General features: G+C 63.0%; 2 protein-coding genes across 9 annotated transcripts in view; one reads left to right on the forward strand and one right to left on the reverse strand.

The window, feature by feature from the left end:
- The window catches only part of LOC120370114 (F-box/WD repeat-containing protein 7-like), a 56,823-nt gene extending 49,232 nt beyond the window's left edge, over positions 1-7,591 (forward strand). Inside the window, exons 8-36 of the mRNA XM_039484296.1 lie at positions 254-390; positions 1,919-2,032; positions 2,098-2,191; positions 2,342-2,397; positions 2,463-2,519; positions 2,585-2,638; positions 2,704-2,757; positions 2,822-2,878; positions 2,944-2,997; positions 3,063-3,119; positions 3,185-3,241; positions 3,669-3,722; positions 3,788-3,844; positions 3,910-3,966; positions 4,032-4,088; positions 4,154-4,207; positions 4,273-4,329; positions 4,394-4,450; positions 4,516-4,572; positions 4,638-4,691; positions 4,757-4,813; positions 4,879-4,935; positions 5,243-5,299; positions 5,365-5,421; positions 5,485-5,541; positions 5,606-5,712; positions 5,850-6,075; positions 6,709-6,919; positions 7,068-7,591. Coding sequence (XP_039340230.1) covers positions 254-390; positions 1,919-2,032; positions 2,098-2,191; positions 2,342-2,397; positions 2,463-2,519; positions 2,585-2,638; positions 2,704-2,757; positions 2,822-2,878; positions 2,944-2,997; positions 3,063-3,119; positions 3,185-3,241; positions 3,669-3,722; positions 3,788-3,844; positions 3,910-3,966; positions 4,032-4,088; positions 4,154-4,207; positions 4,273-4,329; positions 4,394-4,450; positions 4,516-4,572; positions 4,638-4,691; positions 4,757-4,813; positions 4,879-4,935; positions 5,243-5,299; positions 5,365-5,421; positions 5,485-5,541; positions 5,606-5,712; positions 5,850-6,075; positions 6,709-6,919; positions 7,068-7,336 — 2,393 coding nt within the window. The 3' untranslated portion in view covers positions 7,337-7,591. The remainder of the gene's footprint in view (positions 1-253; positions 391-1,918; positions 2,033-2,097; positions 2,192-2,341; positions 2,398-2,462; positions 2,520-2,584; positions 2,639-2,703; positions 2,758-2,821; positions 2,879-2,943; positions 2,998-3,062; positions 3,120-3,184; positions 3,242-3,668; positions 3,723-3,787; positions 3,845-3,909; positions 3,967-4,031; positions 4,089-4,153; positions 4,208-4,272; positions 4,330-4,393; positions 4,451-4,515; positions 4,573-4,637; positions 4,692-4,756; positions 4,814-4,878; positions 4,936-5,242; positions 5,300-5,364; positions 5,422-5,484; positions 5,542-5,605; positions 5,713-5,849; positions 6,076-6,708; positions 6,920-7,067) is intronic.
- A 6-nt stretch (positions 7,592-7,597) lies between these two features.
- The window catches only part of DNHD1 (dynein heavy chain domain 1), a 238,199-nt gene continuing 222,018 nt past the window's right edge, over positions 7,598-23,778 (reverse strand). For 7 of the 8 annotated variants that reach the window (XM_039529722.1, XM_039529729.1, XM_039529697.1 and 4 more), the window contains 10 exons: positions 22,052-22,243; positions 12,692-12,870; positions 11,231-11,467; positions 10,806-10,980; positions 10,075-10,185; positions 9,597-9,804; positions 9,413-9,504; positions 9,113-9,265; positions 8,316-9,040; positions 7,598-8,206 (listed from right to left, as the gene is read on the reverse strand). In XM_039529722.1, the coding sequence (XP_039385656.1) occupies positions 7,844-8,206; positions 8,316-9,040; positions 9,113-9,265; positions 9,413-9,504; positions 9,597-9,804; positions 10,075-10,185; positions 10,806-10,980; positions 11,231-11,467; positions 12,692-12,870; positions 22,052-22,243 (2,435 nt within the window). In that variant the 3' untranslated portion in view covers positions 7,598-7,843. Of the gene's footprint in view, positions 8,207-8,315; positions 9,041-9,112; positions 9,266-9,412; positions 9,505-9,596; positions 9,805-10,074; positions 10,186-10,805; positions 10,981-11,230; positions 11,478-12,691; positions 12,871-22,051; positions 22,244-23,778 lie in introns of those variants that run through there. The other variant, XM_039529738.1, reaches the window with a different exon arrangement.

A 23,778-nucleotide genomic window follows, 5' to 3' on the forward strand; every position in this document is an offset into this window, starting at 1 on the left:
AGTGGGTCTGGGCCCTACAGGCTCCTGGCACCCACTCCTGCAGGAACCGCCCCCGCCCTGAGGCTCCCAGCCTGGCCCCTCCTGCTGCCTGCCCAGGCTCCCTGGTCTCCTACCTGAGAGGGCAGCACAGCCCCTGTGGAGTGCAACACCCCTGGGAGAATGCGGCACCCCTGGGGGAGTGCGGCGCCTCCGGGGGAGTCCAGCGCCCCCGGGAGAGTCCAGCGCCCCACGTCTCGCTGCCGTCCCACCACAGGCATCGAGGAGCCCCTGAACCTGCGGAAGCGGCGCCTGCTGAGTCCCGGCTTCATGTACAGCCCCTGGAAATTCGCCTTCATGCGGCAGCACAAAATCGACATGAACTGGCGCAGCGGAGAACTCAGAGCTCCCAAGGTGGGTGGGTGTAAGCCATCCCCTGCTCAGAGCCCCTGCCAGCCAGCCGCCCCCATGGGCAGCATGGACCAGGATCTGAGGTGCACAGATTGGGTATTGGGAGCGAAAGCAATTCATGGCCAGGAACAACAGGGGAGAACAGAAACCTCGGCCTGTGAGTGGCCTGAGCTGGTGGCGGTTCGTGATGCTCTGTGCCGTCTGTCAGCAGAGCACACTCGGTGGTCAAGCATCTGCCGAAATTTGATGCTCGACTGCCGGCCAGGACGCAGGCGCATTTAGATGTCCCTGCGGGCGCCATGGCACCCGCGGGCACCGTGTTGGTGACCCCTGCAGTGTGGGAAGGACTGGCAGGCAGTGGGGAATCGCCATCCCATGGGCTCAAGTATCGCGGTAGCCGTGTTAGTCTGTATCTACACAAACAACAAGGAGTCCGGTGGCACCTTAAAGACTAATCGATTTATTTGGGCATAAGCTTTCGTGCGTAAAAAAGCCACTTCTTCAGATGCACCCATGGGGTGTTCCTAGTGTGGTGCTGCCTGGCCCGGTTCAGCGTTTTCACTGTGATCTGGAAACACATGTGAAATCACTGCCAGTAAGACGTGTGGGTGGCAGAGCTGCAGAGGCGAGCCGAGCCAGGCAGTCAGGGTGACTGGCTCTCTTGGGAAGCGGGGACCGTTCAAAGGAGTTTTCATGCGGCCCAGGGAGTGCCAGCTGCCCCTACAGCCTGGGACTGTCCTGGAAAGCAGGACCGCTCAGAGTCTAGGGAGCTCCTCGTGCGACACTGGGGGCAAATGTGGCCCTTGCACGCACGCAGTGAGCTGTGCGTAGGGCCAGGGAGGGGATTTCCCCTCTACACGGCACTGATGACACCGACAATGACCACGTCTGGAAGCTGCAGCCAGACAAACTCATTGGAAATAAGGCCCCAGTATCCAACCCTGAGACTGACTGCCACGGCCGTGGCGGATTCCCCGTCTCTCGGCGGCTCGGTGCCGGCCCAGGTCTCTCTGCAGCCAGCTCTGGACACGAGCCGTCGGGGTCAGTGCGGGGGGAGCCGAGGGGGTCAGTGCAGGGGGAGCTGGGAGGATGAGACACGAGCTGTTGGGGTCAGGGGGGTCAGTGGGGGAGGGTTAGACACGAGCTGTTGGGGTCAGTGTGTGTGGGGTTAGACACAAGCTGTTGGGGTAGTGTGTGTGGGGGTTAGACAAGCTGTCAGGGGCAGTGTGGGGGCAGTGCAGGGGGCAGTGGGGTGAGACACAAGCTGTTGGGTCAGTATGGGGCGGGGATCAGTGGGGTTAGACCCAAGCTGTGGAGTCAGTGCGGGGTGTTAGACACAAGCTGTCGGGGTCAGGGGTCAGTGGGGTTAGACACGAGCTGTCAGGGTCAGTGCAGGGTTAGACACGAGCTGTCAGGGTCAGTGCAGGGTGGCCGGGGGGGTAGACACTTTGCCTCCAGGCCGAGGTCATTTCCTTTGTGGGGGGAGGTCCGTCTGGGCCGGCTCCCTCGTTACCTGCTCTTCCCTCCGCAGGTCCTGAAGGGACACGACGACCACGTCATCACCTGCCTGCAGTTCTGTGGCAACCGCATTGTCAGTGGCTCCGACGACAACACGCTGAAGGTCTGGTCGGCCGTCACCGGCGAGGTGAGCCCGGCCTCGGGCTGTGGGCTCCCCCTGTGGCTCCCCTGACTCTGTCCTGCTCTCTGCAGTGTGTGCAGACCCTGGTGGGTCACACGGGGGGCGTCTGGTCGGCCGTCACCGGCGAGGTGAGCCCGGCCTCGGGCTGTGGGCTCCCCCTGTGGCTCCCCTGACTCTGTCCTGCTCTCTGCAGTGTGTGCAGACCCTGGTGGGTCACACGGGGGGTGTCTGGTCGGCCGTCACCGGCGAGGTGAGCCCGGCCTCGGGCTGTGGGCTCCCCCTGTGGCTCCCCTGACTCTGTCCTGCTCTCTGCAGTGTGTGCAGACCCTGGTGGGTCACACGGGGGCGTCTGGTCGGCCGTCACCGGCGAGGTGAGCCCGGCCTCGGGCTGTGGGCTCCCCCTGTGGCTCCCCTGACTCTGTCCTGCTCTCTGCAGTGTGTGCAGACCCTGGTGGGTCACACGGGGGGCGTCTGGTCGGCCGTCACCGGCGAGGTGAGCCCGGCCTCGGGCTGTGGGCTCCCCCTGTGGCTCCCCTGACTCTGTCCTGCTCTCTGCAGTGTGTGCAGACCCTGGTGGGTCACACGGGGCGTCTGGTCGGCCGTCACCGGCGAGTGAGCCCGGCCTCGGGCTGTGGGCTCCCCCTGTGGCTCCCCTGACTCTGTCCTGCTCTCTGCAGTGTGTGCAGACCCTGGTGGGTCACACGGGCGTCTGGTCGGCCGTCACCGGCGAGGTGAGCGCGGCCTCGGGCTGTGGGCTCCCCTGTGGCTCCCCTGACTCTGTCCTGCTCTCTGCAGTGTGTGCAGACCCTGGTGGGTCACACGGGGGGCGTCTGGTCGGCCGTCACCGGCGAGGTGAGCCCGGCCTCGGGCTGTGGGCTCCCCCTGTGGCTCCCCTGACTCTGTCCTGCTCTCTGCAGTGTGTGCAGACCCTGGTGGGTCACACGGGCGTCTGGTCGGCCCGCACCCGCGAGGTGAGCCCGGCCTCGGGCTGTGGGCTCCCCCTGTGGCTCCCCTGACTCTGTCCTGCTCTCTGCAGTGTGTGCAGACCCTGGTGGGTCACACGGGGGGCGTCTGGTCGGCCGTCACCGGCGAGGTGAGCCCGGCCTCGGGCTGTGGGCTCCCCCTGTGGCTCCCCTGACTCTGTCCTGCTCTCTGCAGTGTGTGCAGACCCTGGTGGGTCACACGGGGGGCGTCTGGTCGGCCGTCACCGGCGAGGTGAGCCCGGCCTCGGGCTGTGGGCTCCCCCTGTGGCTCCCCTGACTCTGTCCTGCTCTCTGCAGTGTGTGCAGACCCTGGTGGGTCACACGGGGGGCGTCTGGTCGGCCGTCACCGGCGAGTGAGCCCGGCCTCGGGCTGTGGGCTCCCCCTGTGGCTCCCCTGACTCTGTCCTGCTCTCTGCAGTGTGTGCAGACCCTGGTGGGTCACACGGGGGGCGTCTGGTCGGCCGTCACCGGCGAGTGAGCCCGGCCTCGGGCTGTGGGCTCCCCCTGTGGCTCCCCTGACTCTGTCCTGCTCTCTGCAGTGTGTGCAGACCCTGGTGGGTCACACGGGGGGCGTCTGGTCGGCCGTCACCGGCGAGTGAGCCCGGCCTCGGGCTGTGGCTCCCCCGGTGGCTCCCCTGACTCTGTACTGCTCTCTGCAGAGTGAGCACATCCTGGTGGGTCACACGGGCGTCTGGTCGGCCGTCACCGGCGAGGTGAGCCCGGCCTCGGGCTGTGGGCTCCCCCTGTGGCTCCCCTGACTCTGTCCTGCTCTCTGCAGTGTGTGCAGACCCTGGTGGGTCACACGGGGGGCGTCTGGTCGGCCGTCACCGGCGAGGTGAGCCCGGCCTCGGGCTGTGGGCTCCCCCTGTGGCTCCCCTGACTCTGTCCTGCTCTCTGCAGTGTGTGCAGACCCTGGTGGGTCACACGGGGGGCGTCTGGTCGGCCGTCACCGGCGAGGTGAGCCCGGCCTCGGGCTGTGGGCTCCCCCTGTGGCTCCCCTGACTCTGTCCTGCTCTCTGCAGTGTGTGCAGACCCTGGTGGGTCACACGGGGGGCGTCTGGTCGGCCGTCACCGGCGAGGTGAGCCCGGCCTCGGGCTGTGGGCTCCCCCTGTGGCTCCCCTGACTCTGTCCTGCTCTCTGCAGTGTGTGCAGACCCTGGTGGGTCACACGGGCGTCTGGTCGGCCGTCACCGGCGAGGTGAGCCCGGCCTCGGGCTGTGGGCTCCCCCTGGGGCTCCCCTGACTCTGTCCTGCTCTCTGCAGTGTGTGCAGACCCTGGTGGGTCACACGGGGGGCGTCTGGTCGGCCGTCACCGGCGAGGTGAGCCCGGCCTCGGGCTGTGGGCTCCCCCTGTGGCTCCCTGACTCTGTCCTGCTCTCTGCAGTGTGTGCAGACCCTGGTGGGTCACACGGGGGGCGTCTGGTCGGCCGTCACCGGCGAGGTGAGCCCGGCCTCGGGCTGTGGGCTCCCCCTGTGGCTCCCCTGACTCTGTCCTGCTCTCTGCAGTGTGTGCAGACCCTGGTGGGTCACACAGGGGGCGCCTGGTCGGCCGTCACCGGCGAGGTGAGCCCGGCCTCGGGCTGTGGGCTCCCCCTGTGGCTCCCCTGACTCTGTCCTGCTCTCTGCAGTGTGTGCAGACCCTGGTGGGTCACACGGGCGTCTGGTCGGCCGTCACCGGCGAGGTGAGCCCGGCCTCGGGCTGTGGGCTCCCCCTGTGGCTCCCCTGACTCTGTCCTGCTCTCTGCAGTGTGTGCAGACACTGGTGGGTCACACAGTGGGCGCGTGGTCGGCCGTCACCGGCGAGGTGAGCCCGGCCTCGGGCTGTGGGCTCCCCCTGTGGCTCCCCTGACTCTGTCCTGCTCTCTGCAGTGTGTGCAGACCCTGGTGGGTCACACGGGGGGCGTCTGGTCGGCCGTCACCGGCGAGGTGAGCCCGGCCTCGGGCTGTGGGCTCCCCCTGTGGCTCCCCTGACTCTGTCCTGCTCTCTGCAGTGTGTGCAGACCCTGGTGGGTCACACGGGGGCGTCTGGTCGGCCGTCACCGGCGAGGTGAGCCCGGCCTCGGGCTGTGGGCTCCCCCTGTGGCTCCCCTGACTCTGTCCTGCTCTCTGCAGTGTGTGCAGACCCTGGTGGGTCACACGGGGGGCGTCTGGTCGGCCGTCACCGGCGAGTGAGCCCGGCCTCGGTCTGTGGGCTCCACATGTGGCTCCCCTGACTCTGTCCTGCTCTCTGCAGTGTGTGCAGACCCTGGTGGGTCACACGGGGGGCGTCTGGTCGGCCGTCACCGGCGAGGTGAGCCCGGCCTCGGGCTGTGGGCTCCCCCTGTGGCTCCCCTGACTCTGTCCTGCTCTCTGCAGTGTGTGCAGACCCTGGTGGGTCACACGGGGGGCGTCTGGTCGGCCGTCACCGGCGAGGTGAGCCCGGCCTCGGGCTGTGGGCTCCCCTGTGGCTCCCTGACTCTGTCCTGCTCTCTGCAGTGTGTGCAGACCCTGGTGGGTCACACGGGGGGCGTCTGGTCGGCCGTCACCGGCGAGGTGAGCCCGGCCTCGGGCTGTGGGCTCCCCCTGGGGCTCCCTGACTCTGTCCTGCTCTCTGCAGTGTGTGCAGACCCTGGTGGGTCACGGGGGCGTCTGGTCGGCGCAGTGTGTGCACACGCTGTACGGACACACGTCCACCGTGCGCTGCATGCACCTGCACGGGAGCAGGTAACCCTGGGGTGGGGGCGCAGGGCCGAGGGGCGGCTGGGTGGAGTGACCCATCCCAGGTTGGGCTGCTGGGCCTGGGGGGCAGCGGTGAGCATGGCTGGGCTCCTGCTGCCACTCAGCGTGCCTGTGCTCCGCAGGGTGGTGAGCGGCTCGCGGGACGCCACGCTGCGCCTCTGGGACATCGAGACGGGGCAGTGTCTGCACGTGCTGATGGGGCACGTGGCCGCCGTGCGCTGCGTCCAGTACGACGGGCACAAAGTGGTGAGCGGGGCCTATGACTACACGGTGAAGGTGTGGGACCCGGAGAGCGAGAGCTGCATCCACACCCTGCAGGGCCACACCAACCGCGTCTACTCCCTGCAGGTGAGACCCTGCCCGGGCCCTGCCCCCTTCCCGGGCCCCGCCCCCAGGCGAGACCCTGCCCAGGCCCTGCCCCCAGGTGAGACCCCGCCCCCTGCCCAGGCCCTGCCCCCTGCCCAGGCCCTGCCCAGGCCCCGCCCCTAGGTGAGACCCTGCCCAGGCCCTGCCCCCTGCCCAGGCCCCGCCCCTAGGTGAGACCCCGCCCCTAAGTGAGACCCTGCCCAGGCCCCGCCCCCTGCCCAGGCCCCGCCCCCGCTGAGACCCGGCCCATGCGTGCCCCCTGCCCTGGCCCCGCCCCTAGGTGAGACCCTGCCTAGGCCCTACCCCCCCGTGACACCCCGCCCCCTGCCCACGCCCCGCCCCTAGGTGAGACCCTGCCCAGGCCCTACCCCCAGGCGAAACCCCGCCCTTTGCCCAGGCCCCGCCCCCAGGTGAGACCCTGCCCAGACCCCGCCCCTAGGTGAGACCCTGCCCCCAGGCGAGAATGCTCCCTCTCACGCCAGCTGGGTCTGCTCCCTGCAGGATGCACATGCAGGCTGTGCCACACACACACACACCCACGTCCCCCGGCTTGCCTGCTGGAGGGGCAGCACTGGGGGCGGGCCCATGGCTGAGCCCCTCTCTCTCTCTGGGCAGTTTGACGGGACGCACATTGTGAGTGGCTCCCTGGACACGTCGATCCGGGTGTGGGACATGGAGAGCGGTAACTGCCTGCACACGCTGATGGGGCACCAGTCGCTCACCAGTGGCATGGAGCTGCGGGACAACATCCTGGTCTCGGGCAATGCAGATTCTACCGTCAAGATCTGGGACATCAAGACCGGCCAGTGCTTGCAGACGCTGCAGGGTGAGTGGGGCAGGGTGGGGCAGCGCATGGGCGATTCTCTGCCTGGCTGCAGCTGGGGCGGGGGTAGTGACTCAGAGCCAGGCAGCGGGGGTGCGGTTAGGCTCACTGCGTGGGCCCCCGCCAGGCGTTAATAGTGCGTTTCCCCCAGGGCCCAGCAAGCACCAGAGCGCCGTCACCTGCCTCCAGTTCAGCTCCAAGTTCGTGGTGACCAGCTCGGACGACGGCACCGTCAAGCTCTGGGACCTCAAGACGGGCGAGTTTGTGCGCAACCTGGTGGCCCTGGAGAGCGGGGGCAGCGGGGGGGTGGTGTGGCGCATTCGCGCCTCCAACACAAAGCTGGTGTGTGCTGTGGGCAGCCGCAACGGCACCGAGGAGACCAAGCTGCTGGTGCTGGACTTCGACGTTGACCTGAAATGAGCCCCAGCCAAGCCGGGATGGGATGGAGGATCCCGCAGGCCGGGCACAGCAGCTGGGCTCCGCAGGGCAGGCCCCGGAGCAGGCCTCAGCCCCTCTGCAGGGCTGTAAATACTGTCTCCAGCCTGCCTCCGCCTTATTTATATGTGCGAGAGCGCCCGGGCTGGGACTGGCAGGGAGGGCCCTGCACAGCCAGGGGCCTGGACAGAGGGAACGCAGCATGTTTTGTACACACTAATATATCAATTTATTTCTGTACCTGGGGCTGTGTGCGCGGAGCTGCACAAACCGCCGCTCCTTGAGTATCTTCCATGGAGGTGACCTCGCCCCCGAGGGGCCCATGGGGGGCCGGCTGCAGCTGCAGCCTGTTCCTTGGCAGTCCCAGAGCCGTGCTGTGTGATTCCTGCGGGTGACCGGAGCCCATGTGGGGCTGCGCGGAGTGTGGGGGCCCCTCGGTGCCAGTGCAATGGCCTGTGGCTGCCGGTCCCACACACCAGCGCTCTCCTCTCCTTATTCCAGGCCAGGCAGCGTGCTGACAATGTGCACTCGGCGGTGGGCACACAGGGCGGGGGGCATCTTGCAGGGCAGTGCCAGGTGCATCAGAGCCCGCTGGCTACTCAAGCACACAGGCTGCTGGGGCAGGCCTAGGTAGATGGGGCAGCTGTACTGCGGCAGGGAGGCGTTGGGCCTGTGAGGGTGCCAGGCCTCCTGCACGGCCTGCACCCAGACTGGGGGCAGCAGGCATGGCTGGGCCGAGAGCGTCTCCTGGAGCAGGGCTGAGCGTGTGTCCCACAGGGCGTTGCGCAGCTCCAGGCCGGTCAGGTAGAGCCCGCTCTCGGGCGGGGAGCTGGGCGGTAGCAGGCCGGGCAGCACCTGGAAGAGCGGCGGTGGATCAGGGGGGCCGGTGCTGGCACTGGGCAGGGGCCCAAGGGGTTTTCCCAGGAGCAGCGAGCTGCCCTGTGCGCCTGAGGGGCGGCATTACCTGCTGGTCCAGGTGGTAGTGGTCCAGATCCTGCTTCTCGGCCCGGGCTGCTTCCTGGAGCAGTGCCAGCAGGAGGCGCCGTGGGTACTGGAAGGCAGAGAGGTGATAGAGCGGCACAGGCTGCCCAGCCACCGCCCCCAGGTACCCGCACAGCAGGTGGCAGCGACACTTGAGTGTCTGCAGCCAGCTGCTTGGGCCCTGGGGGCCCGTGGGTGCGTAGGGCAGCCAGGGGCGGGGGAGGCGTCCCCGCTCCAGTGCCCGCAGGATGGTGGCGCAGCGCGGGGACTGGCAGGGCCGCCCCTTCAGCTGCTCCTGAGCACAGCGCAGGTCCTGGCCCACCTGCTGCAGCAGGGCCAGGAAGCTGCCACACTCCTCCAGCAGGAAGCGAAGCAGGGGCCGGGGCTTTGGCCGTGTGCGCCCCCCTGGGAGACGCCCTCTGGCCCCCACCTCCCAGCCTCGCTGCTGCAGCGCGTCCTGCAGCGCCTGCACCACCTCCAGCCCCTGCTGCACCAGCTGCCCCGGGGCCTCCTGCAGGGTGCTCGGCCGGGGGGGTGACTGCCAGAGGTCCTGGGAGCGCAGCAGGTCTGCGAGCAGGCTCTGGCTCTGGCTCTCCAACAGCTGCTGCTGGAGGCCCTCGGACAGCCCACAGGAGGCTGGGTCTGCTGGGCCCGGGAGCTGCTGCATGCGAGCCCGGGTGTCTGCGATCACCTCCTCCTCCGCCAGAGCTGGGGGCAGAAAGCTACAGTCAGGCACAGCCCGGGGCCGGTGTCCCTGCACCCCGGGGGGCACTTCCTTACCCGGGTCGGCGTCTCTGATGAGGGCGGTGAGGAGAGTCTTCACCCCCCGGGGGGGCAGCAGGTGTGAGGCGCTGCCTAAGCACTGCTGGCTCAAGCTCTGCACAGCCCCTGCATCCCCAGCATCCAGGATGTAGCCGCCGTAGAGAATCGACCCTGAAACAGCAAGGAACTGTCACGGGCCTGAGCTCCGGGCCACTGCGGGCTGAGCCTCCAGCCAGTGGCTGGGCGAGGGCAGGGGTGGGTGCAGCTTCTGCCCCAAGTGTTTCTTGGAGGCAGGATGGGCTCTGGCCACCTCCCTACCTGCCAGCTCCTGCATGGCCTCCTCAGGGTTGGCCACCACCTTCGCCAGCCGTTCCTGCAGCCTCAGGCCCGTGAACAGCTCCGCCTCGCTCCTAGGGGAACAGCAGCGGGCGCTGAGCCCCTCGGGCAGCGGGGGAAATGCAGGCGCCAGGAGCCGGGGCGGGGTGGGCCTGGCCTCACTCACCAGGGGTAGAGCCGGGCCTGGGCCAGGCGGCCATAGTGCTGGCGGTGCAGCAGCACAGCGTGCAGCACCAGCAGGGCCAGCCCTCGCTCCGGCGGGGCAGCGTCCCACGCCGGCTGGCCCAGCAGCTGGCTGTAGCTGCGCAGCAGGATGCTCTTCAGCTCCTGGGGCATCTCGCAGAACAGCGTCACGGCATGGCGGTGCACAGGGCCTGCGGGGACAGAGGGGGGTCACTCCGCCGCTGCCCCCAGCCTGGGTCACGGGCACGCAGCCCCCCATGGTGCCCCTGAGGGGCTAACGGATGTGCCCTGCTGCCCAGCACACACCCAGCACTCCCCACACCCGCAGCCCGTGGGGCAGGCTCGGGGGGCTTGGGCTTAGCCTCACGCACCGCCCCCCCGGCGCGCTCCACCCTGTGGGGAAGGGGCCCCATGTGCCGGAGGAGGCCCGGCCCGGCAGACGCAGTGCGGTACCAACACACCTGGCACAGGCCCTGTGGCACCAGCTGCAGCGATGAGCCAGAGGCGGAACTTGGGGTGGATCTCATCCCCTTTCACATCTGCCAGCTGCGGCACGGGGGCCTTCCCCCCCCCTGCAGTAAGAGACCAAGACACAGAAATCCTCACACCGCAGGTGGGGGGTGGGCAGGGTATGGGGGGGAGTCTGCTCACACAAGGGAGATGGGGCAGGCCTGGGAGGTGGCTGGAGGGAGCTGTGGGGGTGGGAGGGGCAGGGAGGGAGTGCAGGGATGGGAGGCAGCTGGCGGGAGCTGTGTGGGCGGGGGCAGCTGTGAGGGGCTGGGATTGGGGTGCAGGCCCTGGAGGCAGCGGGGGGTGGGGGCAGCCGTGAGGTGCAGGGACGGGCAGTGCAGGCCTGGGAGGCGGTTGGAGGGAGCTGTGGGGGCAGGGGCAGCCATGAGGTGCAGGAATGGGGAGTGCAGGCCTGTGAGGCGGCTGGAGGGAGCTGTGGGGGTGGGAGGGGCAGCCATGTGGGGCAGGGATGGGGGAGTGCAGGGATGGGAGGCAGCTGGTGGGAGCAGGGGGGGCAGCCGTGAGGGGCAAGTATGGGGGCATGCAGGCCTGGGAGGCGGCTGCAGGGGGGCAGCCGTGAAGTGCAGGCAGGCAGGCGACTCCCCGGAGCAGCTGGGCGCAGGGGGGAGGCCGTGGTGGGACACCATTTGGGGTTGCATGGGGGGGGGCGAGGGTCCCTCACCTTCAGGGGGGCTCTGGAGTTTGCTAAGCTGCGCGAGCACCTCTGGGTGCCAGCGCTCCTGGAGGTGGCAGTTGTTGAGCACCAGCCAGTGGCCCTGCTTGGGGCAGGTGCCGAGGGCTTCGCCCACGTGGCGCATGCAGCCTGGGGAGCCCAAGGAGACAACGACGACGCCCCCCTGCAGAAGAAGCGGGTTTCACCGGCCTGGCCTCAGGGCCCTGCCCCCTGGCTCCCCACAGGGCAGCACCACTGGCCAGGCCCTGGGAGGTGTCAGGCCTGCTTGGGTCAGTCGCCCAGCAAGGCCAAGCCCAGCACCCAGAGCTGTTCTCTGCCTGCCGGCCCCCCCCGACCTTGCTGCCTCCCGGGCCACGCCTGCACACGTACCACCCTCCCCCCACAGTGCCCCGCCCGGCAGGGGCTGGCCTTACGCAGTGCCGTTGCTTGGCCATCTGCCGGATCCAGTGCAGCGGGTGTGTGGCCGCGCCGGGCGAGCCCCAGGGTGGGGTGAGGAAGAGCAGGGGCAGGCGGGCTTGGCTGCAGGTGTAGATGGTGGCGGCGCTGTAGCTGGCGTCCTCGGCGATAGGGCGGCCGAGCAGGCAGGTGGAGAGATCGTGGAGGGTGCTGCACAGCTTCTCGGGGCGGAAGATGCGCCACAGCACGGCGCGCTGGAAGAGACTGAGGTGGGCGTGGCTGGGGCTCAGGGCAGGGCCCACCACCGTGGCGGGCAGGCGAAAGTACTCCTGCCACTGGGCAGCCTGCTCGGCCAGGGAGGCCCGCAGGCCCTGGAAGCCAGGCAGGCACTCCAGCAGCCCGCACTCGCGCCAGGCTGCCGCGCGCACCCAGCCCGGCCTTGCTGCCTGGGCTGGCTGCAGCAGCTGCTCCGCTGCAGGTGCCTGCAGCCCCTGGCAGAAGGCCAGCCAGTCCAGCGGGCTGAGCTGGCCGGCCAGGCGGAGGGGCGCCAGGGCCCCCAGGAAGCTGAGGAGCAGGTTGTGCGGCTCCTGCAGGCGGGGCTGAGCGTGGGCCAGCAGCTGGCGGGATAGGCCCTTGCTGAGCTCCACCAGCCGGGCCGCCAGCGCCTCCTGCTTGCTGGCGTCGGTGCGCTTGGTAGCGAGCAGGGCTCTGTGGGCGACGGCCAGGCAGCTCGCCGTGGAGCACTGGTACTGGGGGTGCAGCCGGCACACCTGCTGCAGAGCCTGGTGCAGCGCCGCCCCCAGGCGCGCCACCTGCCGGTACTGGGCCTGCACGGCCAGGTGGGGCTGGCGCAGGGAGAGCAGGTGCTGGTGGCTGGCACGCAGGCCCTCAAGCTGGGCTTGCAGCAGCTGCACAAGGGGCAGGAACTCCTCCTCCACCTCCAGCAGGGGGCGCGACGGCTGCTAAATCCGCTCCAGCACCTCCTCCTGCTTGGGCGGGGGGGCTGGGTCGGTGGGTCACAGCGAGTAAGGGGGCTCAGGTGTCATGGGGGCCGGGGGGGGGCTCAGGTGTCATGGAGCGTAGTGGGGGGTAAGGTGTCATTGGGGGTTAAGGTGTCGGGGGGGCTCAGGTGTCACGGGGGGGGGCAGGCCAAGTGTCAGCCAGGGCGTGATGCCTGTGTGGCTAAGAACAAGCTGAGACTCGGCTCCTCCTCCGTGTCATTGGGGGTTAAGGTGTCGGGGGGGGCTCAGGTGTCACGGGGGGGCAGGCCAAGTGTCAGCCAGGGCGTGATGCCTGTGTGGCTAAGAACAAGCTGAGACTCCCGGCTCCTCCTCCCGCAGGGGCGGGATGGGCAGGGGCAGGGGCTGTCCCGCGGTGCCCCAGCACACGCTAGGCAGGCCTGGCGGAGAGGAGGGTGAGGCGTGAGCCGGCCCCAGGAGGGAGCCGTTCTCCGTGCTGGGGCAGTGGCACCGTCTCACCTCCGTGTCCTCCAGCTTGTCCTCCAGCTGCAGGATGCTCAGCTGCAGCATGCGCCAATGGGTCTGGGCCTCCCGTCTCTCGGCATGCAGCACCTCCTCCAGCAGCAGATCCTCCAGCGCTGACTGGCTGAGGCTCAAGTCAATCACAGTCAGGCCCTTCAGGAGTGCGTGGTCCATCTCTGCAGAGAAACAAGCCCAGGGCAGGCAGTGAGGGCACAGGGGGCCTGGGACAGTGGGGCAGAGGCTCAAGGAGCAGCCCCACACCTCTCACTGATGGCCCAGGGGGCTGCCGTGGGCTGAGCCGGCGTGTCACAGCAGGGGAATGCTGGGCCTTGGGGGACGAGGAGGAGCAGGGGCAGGGCCCTGGGTTGAGGGGGGGGCCTAAGGCCCCCCCAGCCCCCTCCCCCCACTGGGAAGAGGCTGGCACTGCTAGCAGGGGCATCAGCTCCCCCACCATGCCTGTCCGAGGCTACTATGCCCATGTTAAGAAGTGGGGGGGGGGCCTGGCTCCCCTGTTCTGGCACCCCTGAGCCTCTGGGGCGTGGAGGGCCCAACTGCTCTTTGTACCCAGGGCCCCATAAATCTTAATTCGTCTCTGCTGAGGAACAGCCTGAGGGACCAAGGACTCAGAGAGACGCCCTAGCGACATCCGGGCGGCATTGCTGCCAGCCCAGGGTCCGACCCCGTCCGAGCCTTCCCACCAGACGCCAATATTACAGTGAGCCTGATGCAGAGGGGACGGAGGTTGGGGGGGGGGGCGTGGCTGCATGTGTGCATTGTACTCTGAGTACCTCCCAAGCAGTGTCAGCTGGAGGTGGGTCTGGGAGCCCCCCCTAAACAAGGCCTGCAGGCCTGCTCGCCCAGACCCAGCCCTGCTCTGGAGGCCAGGGAGAGAGACAGCCAGGGTGACCGTATGACCCGGAGCCCACGTAGCAGCCCTGTGAATGTCACTGATGGAACCAGATCCCAGAGCCGCCCAGAGTGGGGGGGGGGGGGGAAGTGGAGCAATTTGCCCCGGGCCCCACAGGGGCCCCACAAGCCCTGGCCCGGCAGTGGTCCGGGTCTTCGTCGGCATTTCGGCAGCGGGGGGCCCTTCAGTGCTGCCAAAGACGTGGAGCGACCGAAGGGCCCCCCCGCTGCCAAAATGCCGCTGAAGACCCGGACCGCCGCCCGGTGAATACAAGCGACGCAGCTCCCCCGCTTTGCCCCAGGCCCCCTGAATCCTCTGGGTGGCCCTGCCGGACCCAGGAAAGCTGCCGCTGCTGCTGCTTGTGCCTATGGAGAACATGGGATGATGCTCCGAGAGAGTATTAGCAACGGGGGCGAATGCCTGAAGAAATCCCAAGGACGTCACAGCTTTTCCTTTCATTCTTTCAGCCAAGGCACTAGCTGTGGTGATAACTGAAACACTAGCGCCCTGCTCATTGAGGGCTTGCAGCTTTCCCACAGCCGTGCCGGGGGAGGTTTGGGAAGAAAGGTGGCAGACAGATCCTTGTAGAAAACTACGGGGCGCGTCGGCCAGACAGGCCTGAGGCGCTGCTGCCCACCTCACAGAAGTGATAGCTATTAAAACGCTAGCTGCACTGAGAGATGAACCAACGAGCAGGTGGCCAGGGGGCAAAAGGAGGTCCTGGCGATGGATCTTCAATAGGAGGGAAAAGTCTGTCCAGACCTTTCAGAAACCTGGATGTCCCCACAGCCCTGCCCTCTGTAGGGAGTTGAAATGCTGAGATAGCAGCCAGGTGAACGCTTAGTGAACTCAGGCATAGGAGCCTGTGACGAGAGATCCCTTTGCTGGGACCATGGACAAAGCCTCTCCCAAGCAGGCCTGGTAGAGGACACATTGAACCACAGCAGAGCAGGCAGATATTGATGAGCTAATCCTTGAGCAGCAAGGAGAGGGCTGGTCTATGGAGTCTGGCCATAGTCCTGCAATAAAAACGGCACAATCTTGTGTGAGTTTGGCAGCCATTCTGGGCACCATAGAGATGGGTGGGAGCATAAAGAAGTCTGACCTCCACAGACAATAGGAAGGCATTTGTCCCCAAACCTAGTGTGAGACCTCCCTTCAGAGAAGACTGAGGCCACTTTTTGTTCTGTTGGCTGGCGAAGAGGTCCAGCTCTGGCACCCCGATAATCTGAAAAAAGAGCTTCACTCCCTCATAGCTGAGGGACCGTTTCTGATCTCTGCTGAACGACCTGCTGAGGCAGTCCGCCAGGGCGTGCCGAGGCCCTCAAAGGGGGATTCTGTTCTTGATGCAGCGATTCCAGAGCGCCAACACCTCTTGGTGTGAGGGGTCTGCCCTGGCCCCTCCCTGCCTGGGAGATAAAACATCACCACAATGTCGTCTGCAAGCATTTGTATGGAGCAACATGCGCAGTGAGGGAGCTCCCTTGAATGGTGAGATAGCCTGAAGTGCCCTGCCCAGCAGGGGCAGGTCCTAAGCCAGTGGTTCCAAAAGGTGCACACGATACGCATCTGTGACTCGGCCCAGAAAAGGTAGAATTGACGCAAACAGGAGTGCTGTGTGCACATTGGCAGGACTCATCCACCTGTTCAGGGAGGAGAAGGGCCACGCATACGCGCCAGCATGTCCACGGACATCAGTCACAGCTGCATGACTCGGGATGTCTGGCATGGGGAGTTACAGATGTGCAAACTGCCGTGAGTCCTGTGGCGAGAAAGTGGTATCTCTGCAGGGGCGGCGGGTGAGACTACTTCCTCTTCACAGCGGTGCTCTAGCCCCCCAAAGACTTCAGAGCTGCCCTGAAAGCGCTAGGAGTTTGCAGGTCCTCTGTTGTTCGTTGCACTTCAGCCAGGATGCCCCAAGCTTGCAGCAATGCAGCACGATGCAGAATAACGGCCATGGCCATCACCTGAGCTGCTGAGTCCACCTCATCCAAAGCAGCATGCGGAGAGGAGCAGGCAGGCAGACAGCTCTCATGTCCTGCAACTTCTTAGGGTGTAGGAGACAAGTCTCTGATTCAGAAAGTTGAGGAAACAACATGGGAGGCATCCATTTTGGATCTGGTTTTGACCAACAGGGATGAATTAGTTGCAAAGCGAAGGTGGTTGGGAACTTGGGAGGAAGTGATCATGGTCTGATAGAATTCAAGGTCCTATGGAAAGGAGGACATGAGAACCGGAAAACAAGGACACTGGACTTCAGAAAGGTGGATTTCAACCGACTCAGAGAGGTAATAGGCAAGGTCCCATGGAAAGACCAATTAGGAATAAAAGGAGTCAAAGGAGCTGGCAGGTCCTAAACAATGTAATACTGGATGCTTAATATCAAGCTGTTCCGATGCAGAGCAAAGGTAGGAAGAGCCACAGAAGGCCAAGGTGGCTGCACAAGGAGCTTTTTAGTCCTCTAAAACCCAAGAGGGTTACATACCGGAAATGGAAGGAGGGGCATGTCATCGAAGAAGTGTACACGGAAATAGTGCGAGCGTGTAGGGACAAAATCAGGACAGACAAGGCAAAGAATGAGTTACAGCTGGCAAGGACCGTTAGAGATAACAAGAAGAGATTCTTCAAATATGTCAGACAAAAAAGAAAGATCAGGGATGGTGAGGGTCCGCTGCTCAATGGAGCATGTGAGTTGGTAACCAAAGATGATGGGAAGGCAGAGTTGCTGAATGCCGACGTTGCTTCAGTCTTCTCATTCTAGCAGTGGAGATATGTCTGCAGGTTTTGCATCTGTTGTTCTGGCAGGGGCTGGTGCCGCATTGAGTTGATGTGTCCTGGTCTATGGGGAGCTTGCTTCTGATGATGAGCTTGGAGAGGTTGGGGGATTGTTCGAAGGCCAGCAGTGGGGGTTCAAGAGAAATTTATTTCAGGATGGGGTCATCCTTTGAAACATTTGTGGCATGTCTGTCAGATTCCCCACTGGGAACCAGCTCCTGGGATGGGGAAGGCAATGGCTGTAGCTGTTTGAGGATACCCTGTATGGGCTGCAGAGTGGGGTGGTAGGTGATCACTAAGGGTGTGCAGTTGGAGGGGGTTTTATTTCTGTATTGAAGCAGGTTCTCTCAGGGTATTTGGGTGGCCTGCTCCAAGATGCAATCTACTTCTCTGGTAGAGGGTCCTTGTTTGGTGAAGGCGGTTTTGAGTGTGTTAAGGTTGTCATGGAGTTTAGGGGAGTCAGGGCCCCGCACCCCTCTTCCTGGGATTCACCGTGCCTCTCAGCCAGCCAGTAAAACGGAAGGTTTATTGGACAGTAGGAACACAGTCTAAAACAGAGCTTGTAGGTACAGCCAGGACCCCTCAGTCAAGTCCTTCTGGGGGTTCAGGGAGCTTAGACCCCAGCTTGGGGTTCCCTGCGTTCCACCACCCAGCCCTAAACTGCCAAACCCAAAACTCCTCCAGCTGCTTTCTCCCTCCTCCCCCTGCTCCTCCTCTCCTTTGTTCAGTCTGCCGGGCAGAAGGTGTCACTTCTCCCAACCCCCCTCCTGGCTCAGATTACAGCTCAGGGAGCTTCCTTCAGGGGAAGTCCTCCATCCCCAATGTAACTCTCCTGCAACATTCCCAGGTCAAATCTGCCCTGCTCCATCACAAAGGTGTATAACCCAGACTTCTCCTCAGAGCATATACTGTGGTATCTGAGTGCCTGGCTGTAGATCACAGATTTCTTGGTGTGTTTGGGGTGGTTACTGGATCTATGAAGGTAGGTGTGGTGATCCGTGGGTTTCTTGTAAATAATTGTCTGTAGGGTTCCATCACTGAAGCTGATTGTCGTGTCCAGGAAATTGAGCTGGTGGGGGAGTGTTCCAGAGAGAGTTCAATGGACAGGTGGTGGTGGTTGGAGTTGTGGTGGAAATCCATGATGGAGTTTAAGCCATCCGTCCAGAATATGAAAATGTCATTGACGTATCTCAGGTGTATCATTGGTTTCATGGCACATTTGTCCAAAAATTCTTCTTCAAGGTGGCCCATGATTATCATAGAATCATAGAATATCAGGGTTTGAAGGGACCCCAGGAGGTCATCTAGTCCAACCCCCTGCTCAAAGCAGGACCAATTCCCAACTAAATCATCCCAGCCAGGGCTTTGTCAAGCCAGATCTTAAAAATCTCTAAGGAAGGAGATTCCACCACCTCCCTAGGGAACCCATTCCAGTGCTTCACCACCCTATTAGTGAAAGTTTTTCCTAATATCCAACCTAAACCTCCCTCACTGCAATTTGAGATCATTCCTCCTTGTTCTGTCAACAGCCACCACCAAGAACAGCCGAGCTCCATCCTCTTTGGAACCCCCTTTCAGGTAGTTGAAAGTAGCTATCAAATCCCCCCTCACTCTTCTCTTCTGCAGACTAAACAATCCCAGTTCCCTCAGCCTCTCCTCATAAGTCATGTGCTCCAGCCCCCTAATCATTTTTGTTGCCCTCCGCTGGACTCTTTCCAATTTTTCCACATCCTTCTTGAAGTGTGGGGCCCAAAACTGGACACAGTACTCCAGATGAGGCCTCACCAATGTCGAATAGAGGGGAATGATCACATCCCTCGATCTGCTGACAAAGCCCCTACTTATACAACCCAATATGCCATTAGCCTTCTTGGCAACAAGGGCACACTGTCAACTCATATCCAGCTTCTCATCCACTGTAACCCCTAGGTCCTTTTCTGCAGAACTGCTGCCTAGCCACTCGGTCCCTAGTCTGTAAGAGTGCATGGGATTCTTCCGTCCTAAGTGCAGGACTCTGCACTTGTCCTTGTTGAACCTCATCAGATTTCTTTTGGCCCCAATTAGTGATAGTCGTTGAGGTATAGATTTGATAGTGACATCAGAGACAGTTGACTTGTGGTTCAGGAGTGACTCAAAATGCTCTTTCCGTCTGGCTTTGATGGCTTCGCTGTCCTTAAAACACGTTGACCTGTCTTGCGCTCGGTGTGGTGTGGGACCATGGGAGCATGGACCATAAATGGCTCTTATTGCCTGAAAAAAGCTCTTCAGGTCATGTTTATCAGTATAAAGCTCAATCTCCTTGGCCTTTTTTCGCCACCACTTATTTTTGATGTCATGGATTTTCGTTTGGGCTTCAGCCTTGAGTTGCTTGTATGACTCTTTCTTCTGCTGGTGTGATATGTTGTTTTGCCACATGCAATGAGCTTTTCGTTTCTCATCAAGAAGGCCCTGAAGCTCAGCATCATTCTCATCAAACCAATCTTGGTGATGGTGGGTGACATAGTCAATGGACTCAGCACATGCCAAGAGAATGGCAGCCTTTAATCCCTTCCAGAAATTTTCATTATAATCATCAGCTGTAGGCATAGTGGCAAACCTCTCTTGGAGATACTGCTGAAGTTTCTCCCAAGTCACTATATCTCGAAGGGACTTGATGCTGAATTTCTTTCACACTGATTTTGCCTATTTGTGATGCCTTCAGGTGATCTGGAAAGTCATGATTGATCTAACAAGGCGATGGTCTGGCCAACAGTCATCGGTTCCAATCTTGGGCTCTGACAAGAACATAGTCAAGAAGGTGCCAATGCCTGGAGCGAGGGTGTCTCTAGGTGGTCTTACACTTCTCACCTTGTCTAAAGAGGGTGTTTGTGATGATCAGGCCATGTTCTACGCATTTCCTACTACTCCTTTTCCGATGTAGCCATTCCAGAGATCTGACTCATGCCTGACAGTTGCATTAAAATCTCTGAGGAGAATGATCTTGTCCTCCTTGGGAATGCTGGTCAAGACTCTGTCAAGATCCGTATAAAATTGTTCCTTGATATCCTCAACAGCATTGACTGTTGGAGCATATACGCTGATGACAACAGCAGACTGGTTGTTGCTGAGCTTAAGACAAATAGCCATAAGATGTTCATTGGTTCTTACAGGAAATTCTGTAAACTGAATGACAAACTTATTCCTAATAGCAAAACTGACACCACGAATGCACCTGTCCTCTGCAGATTTTCCTTTCCAGGAAAAGGTGTAGCCTCCACCTTCTCTCAGTTGACCTTCATCTGGGCACCTTGTCTCACTCAGGGCAGCCATGTCGATGTTACATCTTGCAAGTTCCCTGGCGACAAGAGCAGTTCTTCTTTCCAGCTGTACATTATCTTTGTTATCCATCTGTCACGGAGTCCCTGGGCGATGCTCTGGAACTGCTCCCCACAAAGCCAGTCAGGACTTTGGGGAGCCTCCTCTCCCTTGAAGCAGACTTTTTCAGGGCAAGAAGCTCGCACGGCTTCACCTCCTGAGTCTCTCCTTGGAGCATTCAGCATTCTCTGCCCCTCCGTGCGCTTCCCACAGCGAGCCCGCCCCAGCGGGGTCCTGGGGAAGCCAGAGGGTCCTACACCGCCACTTCGCAGTCAGACGTGACTCTCAGCCAGCCAGTAAAACAGAGGTTTATTCAATGGCAGGAACATGGTCTAAAACAGAGCTTGTAGGTACTGCGAACTGGACCCCTCGGCCGGGTCCACGTCTGCCCTCACTCCTTGTCCCCAGCCAACTCCAGACTCCAAACCCCCTCTAGCCTCTCCTCCTCTGCTCAGTTCCTTTCCCGGGCCAGGAGGTCACTTGACCTAGTTGTCTCCAACACCTTCAGTTGGCACCTTTGCAGAGAAGGGGCCCAGGCCATCAGTTGCTAGGAGACAGAGGGTCAGGCATTTAGATGCACTGGCCCTTTGCTCTGCTAGATACTTAAGAACTGCATAGGGGACACTGAGGCACACCACAGTATTCAGAGAAAACATTGAGAACATTCCTAGTTCGTCACACCATCAAGGTGAGAACATTCCATGGAGCAAAAGTCACCATATTTTTATAGCTTCAAACACAGGCAGATCCCACTGGCCACGGTAATCCAGCCAGGAGTGGGTGAGACAGCCTAGGTTTAGGGCACCTTTTCTAGCCCTCTCCCAGTGCACGGTGAGCAGAGGGGACCCTAAAGAGGACTGCTCAGTTGCGATAGCAGCTGCCGAATTGCACCCGTCTCAGTCCAGGTGCCAGACGACCATCTAACTATCGCCACCTATGCGAAGATCTGTGGTTAAGAACTGCCAGATTCACTAATCCTGTCCCCATCACCACTAGTCCATTGCCGCAGGGCTGGAAAGGTTGCAAAGATGTTATTTCCTGTGGTAGATGCCTGTGCGCAACTTCTTTAACGTGGGGAAGCTGGTGCACCTACAGCAACCACATGATCATGACAACCTGGAGGTCTGGGGCCCAGTGGCAGGGAAAGTCTGAGACGACTGGAGATCTCCAACTTGCTGCAGCTTTCATCTGCTTTCACAGCCTTTGAGATCCGAAGACCTTCTTCTGCTTGATCCACCGTTGAGGACTTGGGGGATTGGACCGTGCTTTGTCTGGGACCTCCCCTCAGATCTGTTTGCCTTGGGAGACCCTTCCGGGAGTATAATGACCATATAGCTCTGAGGATGGACCACTGTGTACTCCTGTGCATGCTGCCAGCTGACTTCAAGAAGTCCGTGGGTCACACCAGATGATCTAATGGTCTCTTCTGTCCTTAAGCGCTATGAATTCCCCATGCCAGTCACAGCACTGGAGAGAGAATGAAAGTCAGCACCGCACCTCTCCACTGTCGCCCCCTTTCCACCTGTCAGCCTCAGGGTCCTTCTCCCCTGGCCAGGAGGCCAAAAGCCAAGGGCCAGTTAGGTCCCAGCAACTCTGCAGAGCCACTGGGAACTCTGGACCATTCTTGGTAGGACTAAGGCTGCTTATAATGAGCTATGTCTATACAAAGAGCAGAGACCTGCCATGAAAAGCCACTTCCTTTTACAGCCTGGGGCCCCGCACCTGGGGGCCCAGCAGACACTGCTTTCCAGACGAGCTCATGAGCCAGGGACTTACCCTGAATGGGGATCCCACCACAGAACAGCTCATCAGGGACTGTCCCTGGGGGAAGCTGCCAACCCCGACAGTGGGCACAAGCCAAGGGACCATGCCTAGCCAAAGGAGAGAGACCCTAACCCCAGACACCCCCAGCAAGAGTTGGGGGGAGATGCCCGTGGAGCAGAAATGGCTGAAACACACTCTGGGGCGCAGAGGGGCAGAGAATGGGGCTGGCGTCTGCAATGGAAGATGGGACTGCACTGGAGCAGGGAGATGGAGCCCCTCTCGGCAAGGCTCTGGGTAGTCACCCACCAGCACCCTGTGCTCAGCCCTGCCCCTCCCTCCCCAAAAGGCCCAGCCAGGCCAAGTCCTGGAAGAGAGGGGAAGAGCTGACCCTGCTTCGCCCAGCTCAGCACTAGCTGTAGGGGGCTGTCACTGATCCCTGGCAGGGAGCCCCAGGGGGTAGGAGCAAGGGGGGAGTCTCATGGGAGCTTCCTGCAGGGCGATGGATTCAGACAGGCAGTGTCCCCTGGGGGGTGGAAGCCCAGTGCTCGGTCCCTTACCTTTCCCCAAGGCACGGAGCGGCAGGGTGGTGCTCAGGTAAAGCCGGAAAGATGGCAGCACCTGCACCGCCCCGAGCGACTCTGAGTGCAGGGTGCAGCCCCCTTCCCCCAGCAGTGTCTCCTTCTGCAGGAGCTGCAGGAGAGCAGGGCAGCAGGGGATCCTCTCAAAGTCCAGGAGCAGGATAGGCAACCCTGGGGAAACGGCCTCAGTTATCGCCCTGGTGCGCCCCACCACAGCCCAGCCTGACCCCCATCACTTGCCCAGCCCCCCACAGCGTGCCCCCATCGCCTGCCCAGCCCCCCACAGCCTGTCCCCATCGCCTGCCTAGCCCCCCCACAGCCTGTCCCCATCGCCTGCCCAGCCCCCCAGCCTGACTCCCATCGCCTGCCCAGCCCCCCCAGCCTAACCCCCATTGCCTGCCCAGCCCCCACAGCCTGACCCCATCACCTGCCCAGCCTCTTCCCGGTCACCGGCCCAGCCCCCCACAGCCTTTCCCTCATCGGCTGCCTATCCCCCCCCAGCCTGACTGCCATTACCTGCCCAGTCCCCCACAGCCTGCCCCCATCGCCTCCCCAGCCCCCAGCCTGACTCCCATCGCCTGCCCAGCCCCAGCCTGACCCATCGCCTACCCAGTCCCCCCACAGCCTGACTGCCATTGTCTACCCAGCCCCCCACAGACAGACCCTCAGTGCCTCCCCAGCCCCACATCGCCTGCCTAGCCCCCCACAGCCTGACTGCCATCACCTGCACAGCCCCCCACAGTCTGACCCCCATCGCCTACCCAGCCCCCCACAGTCTGACCCCATTGCCTGACCAGCCCCCCATCGCCTGCCTAGCCCCCACAGCCTGACTGTCATCACCTGCACAGCCCCCACAGCCTGACCCCATTGTCTGCCCAGCCCCCACAGCCTGTCCCCATCGCCTGCCTAGCCCCACAGCCTGTCCCCATCGCCTGCCCAGCCCCCCAGCCTGACTCCCATCGCCTGCCCAGCCCCCCCAGCCTTTCCCCCATTGCCTGCCCAGCCCCCCACAGCCTGACCCCCATCACCTGCCCAGCCTCTACCCTGTCACCTGCCCAGCCCCCACAGCCCGACCCTCATCGCCTGCCGAGCCCCCCCCAGCCGGACTGCCAGCACCTGCCCAGTCCCCACAGCCTGCCCCCATCGCCTCCCAGCCCCCAGCCTGACTCCCATCGCCTGCCCAGCCCCAGCCTGACCCATCGCCTACCCAGTCCCCACAGCCTGACTGCCATTGTCTACCCAGCCCCACAGACAGACAGACCCTCATCGCCTCCCCAGCCCCACATCGCCTGCCTAGCCCCACAGCCTGACTGCCATCACCTGCACAGCCCCCCACAGTCTGACCCCCCTCGCCTACCCAGCCCCCCACCGTCTGACCCCATTGCCTGGCCCGCCCCCCATCGCCTGCCTAGCCCCCCCCCAGCCTGACTGTCATCCCCTGCACAGCCCCCACAGCCTGACCCCATTGTCTGCCCAGCCCCCACAGCCTGCCCCCATCACCTCCCCAGCCCCCATTCTAGTGCCTCCCCAGGCCCACAGCCTGACCCCATCGCCTGCCTAGCCCCCACAGCCTGACTGCCATTGCCTGCCCATCCCCACCCTGTCACCTGCCCATCCCCCATAGCCTAACCCCCTCGCCTACCCAGCCCCCACAGTCTGACTGCCATTGCCTATCCAGCCCCCCATTCTATCACCTGCCCAGCCCC

This window comes from Mauremys reevesii, linkage group 1 (assembly GCF_016161935.1).
Source record: "Mauremys reevesii isolate NIE-2019 linkage group 1, ASM1616193v1, whole genome shotgun sequence".
NCBI lineage: Eukaryota > Metazoa > Chordata > Testudines > Geoemydidae > Mauremys > Mauremys reevesii.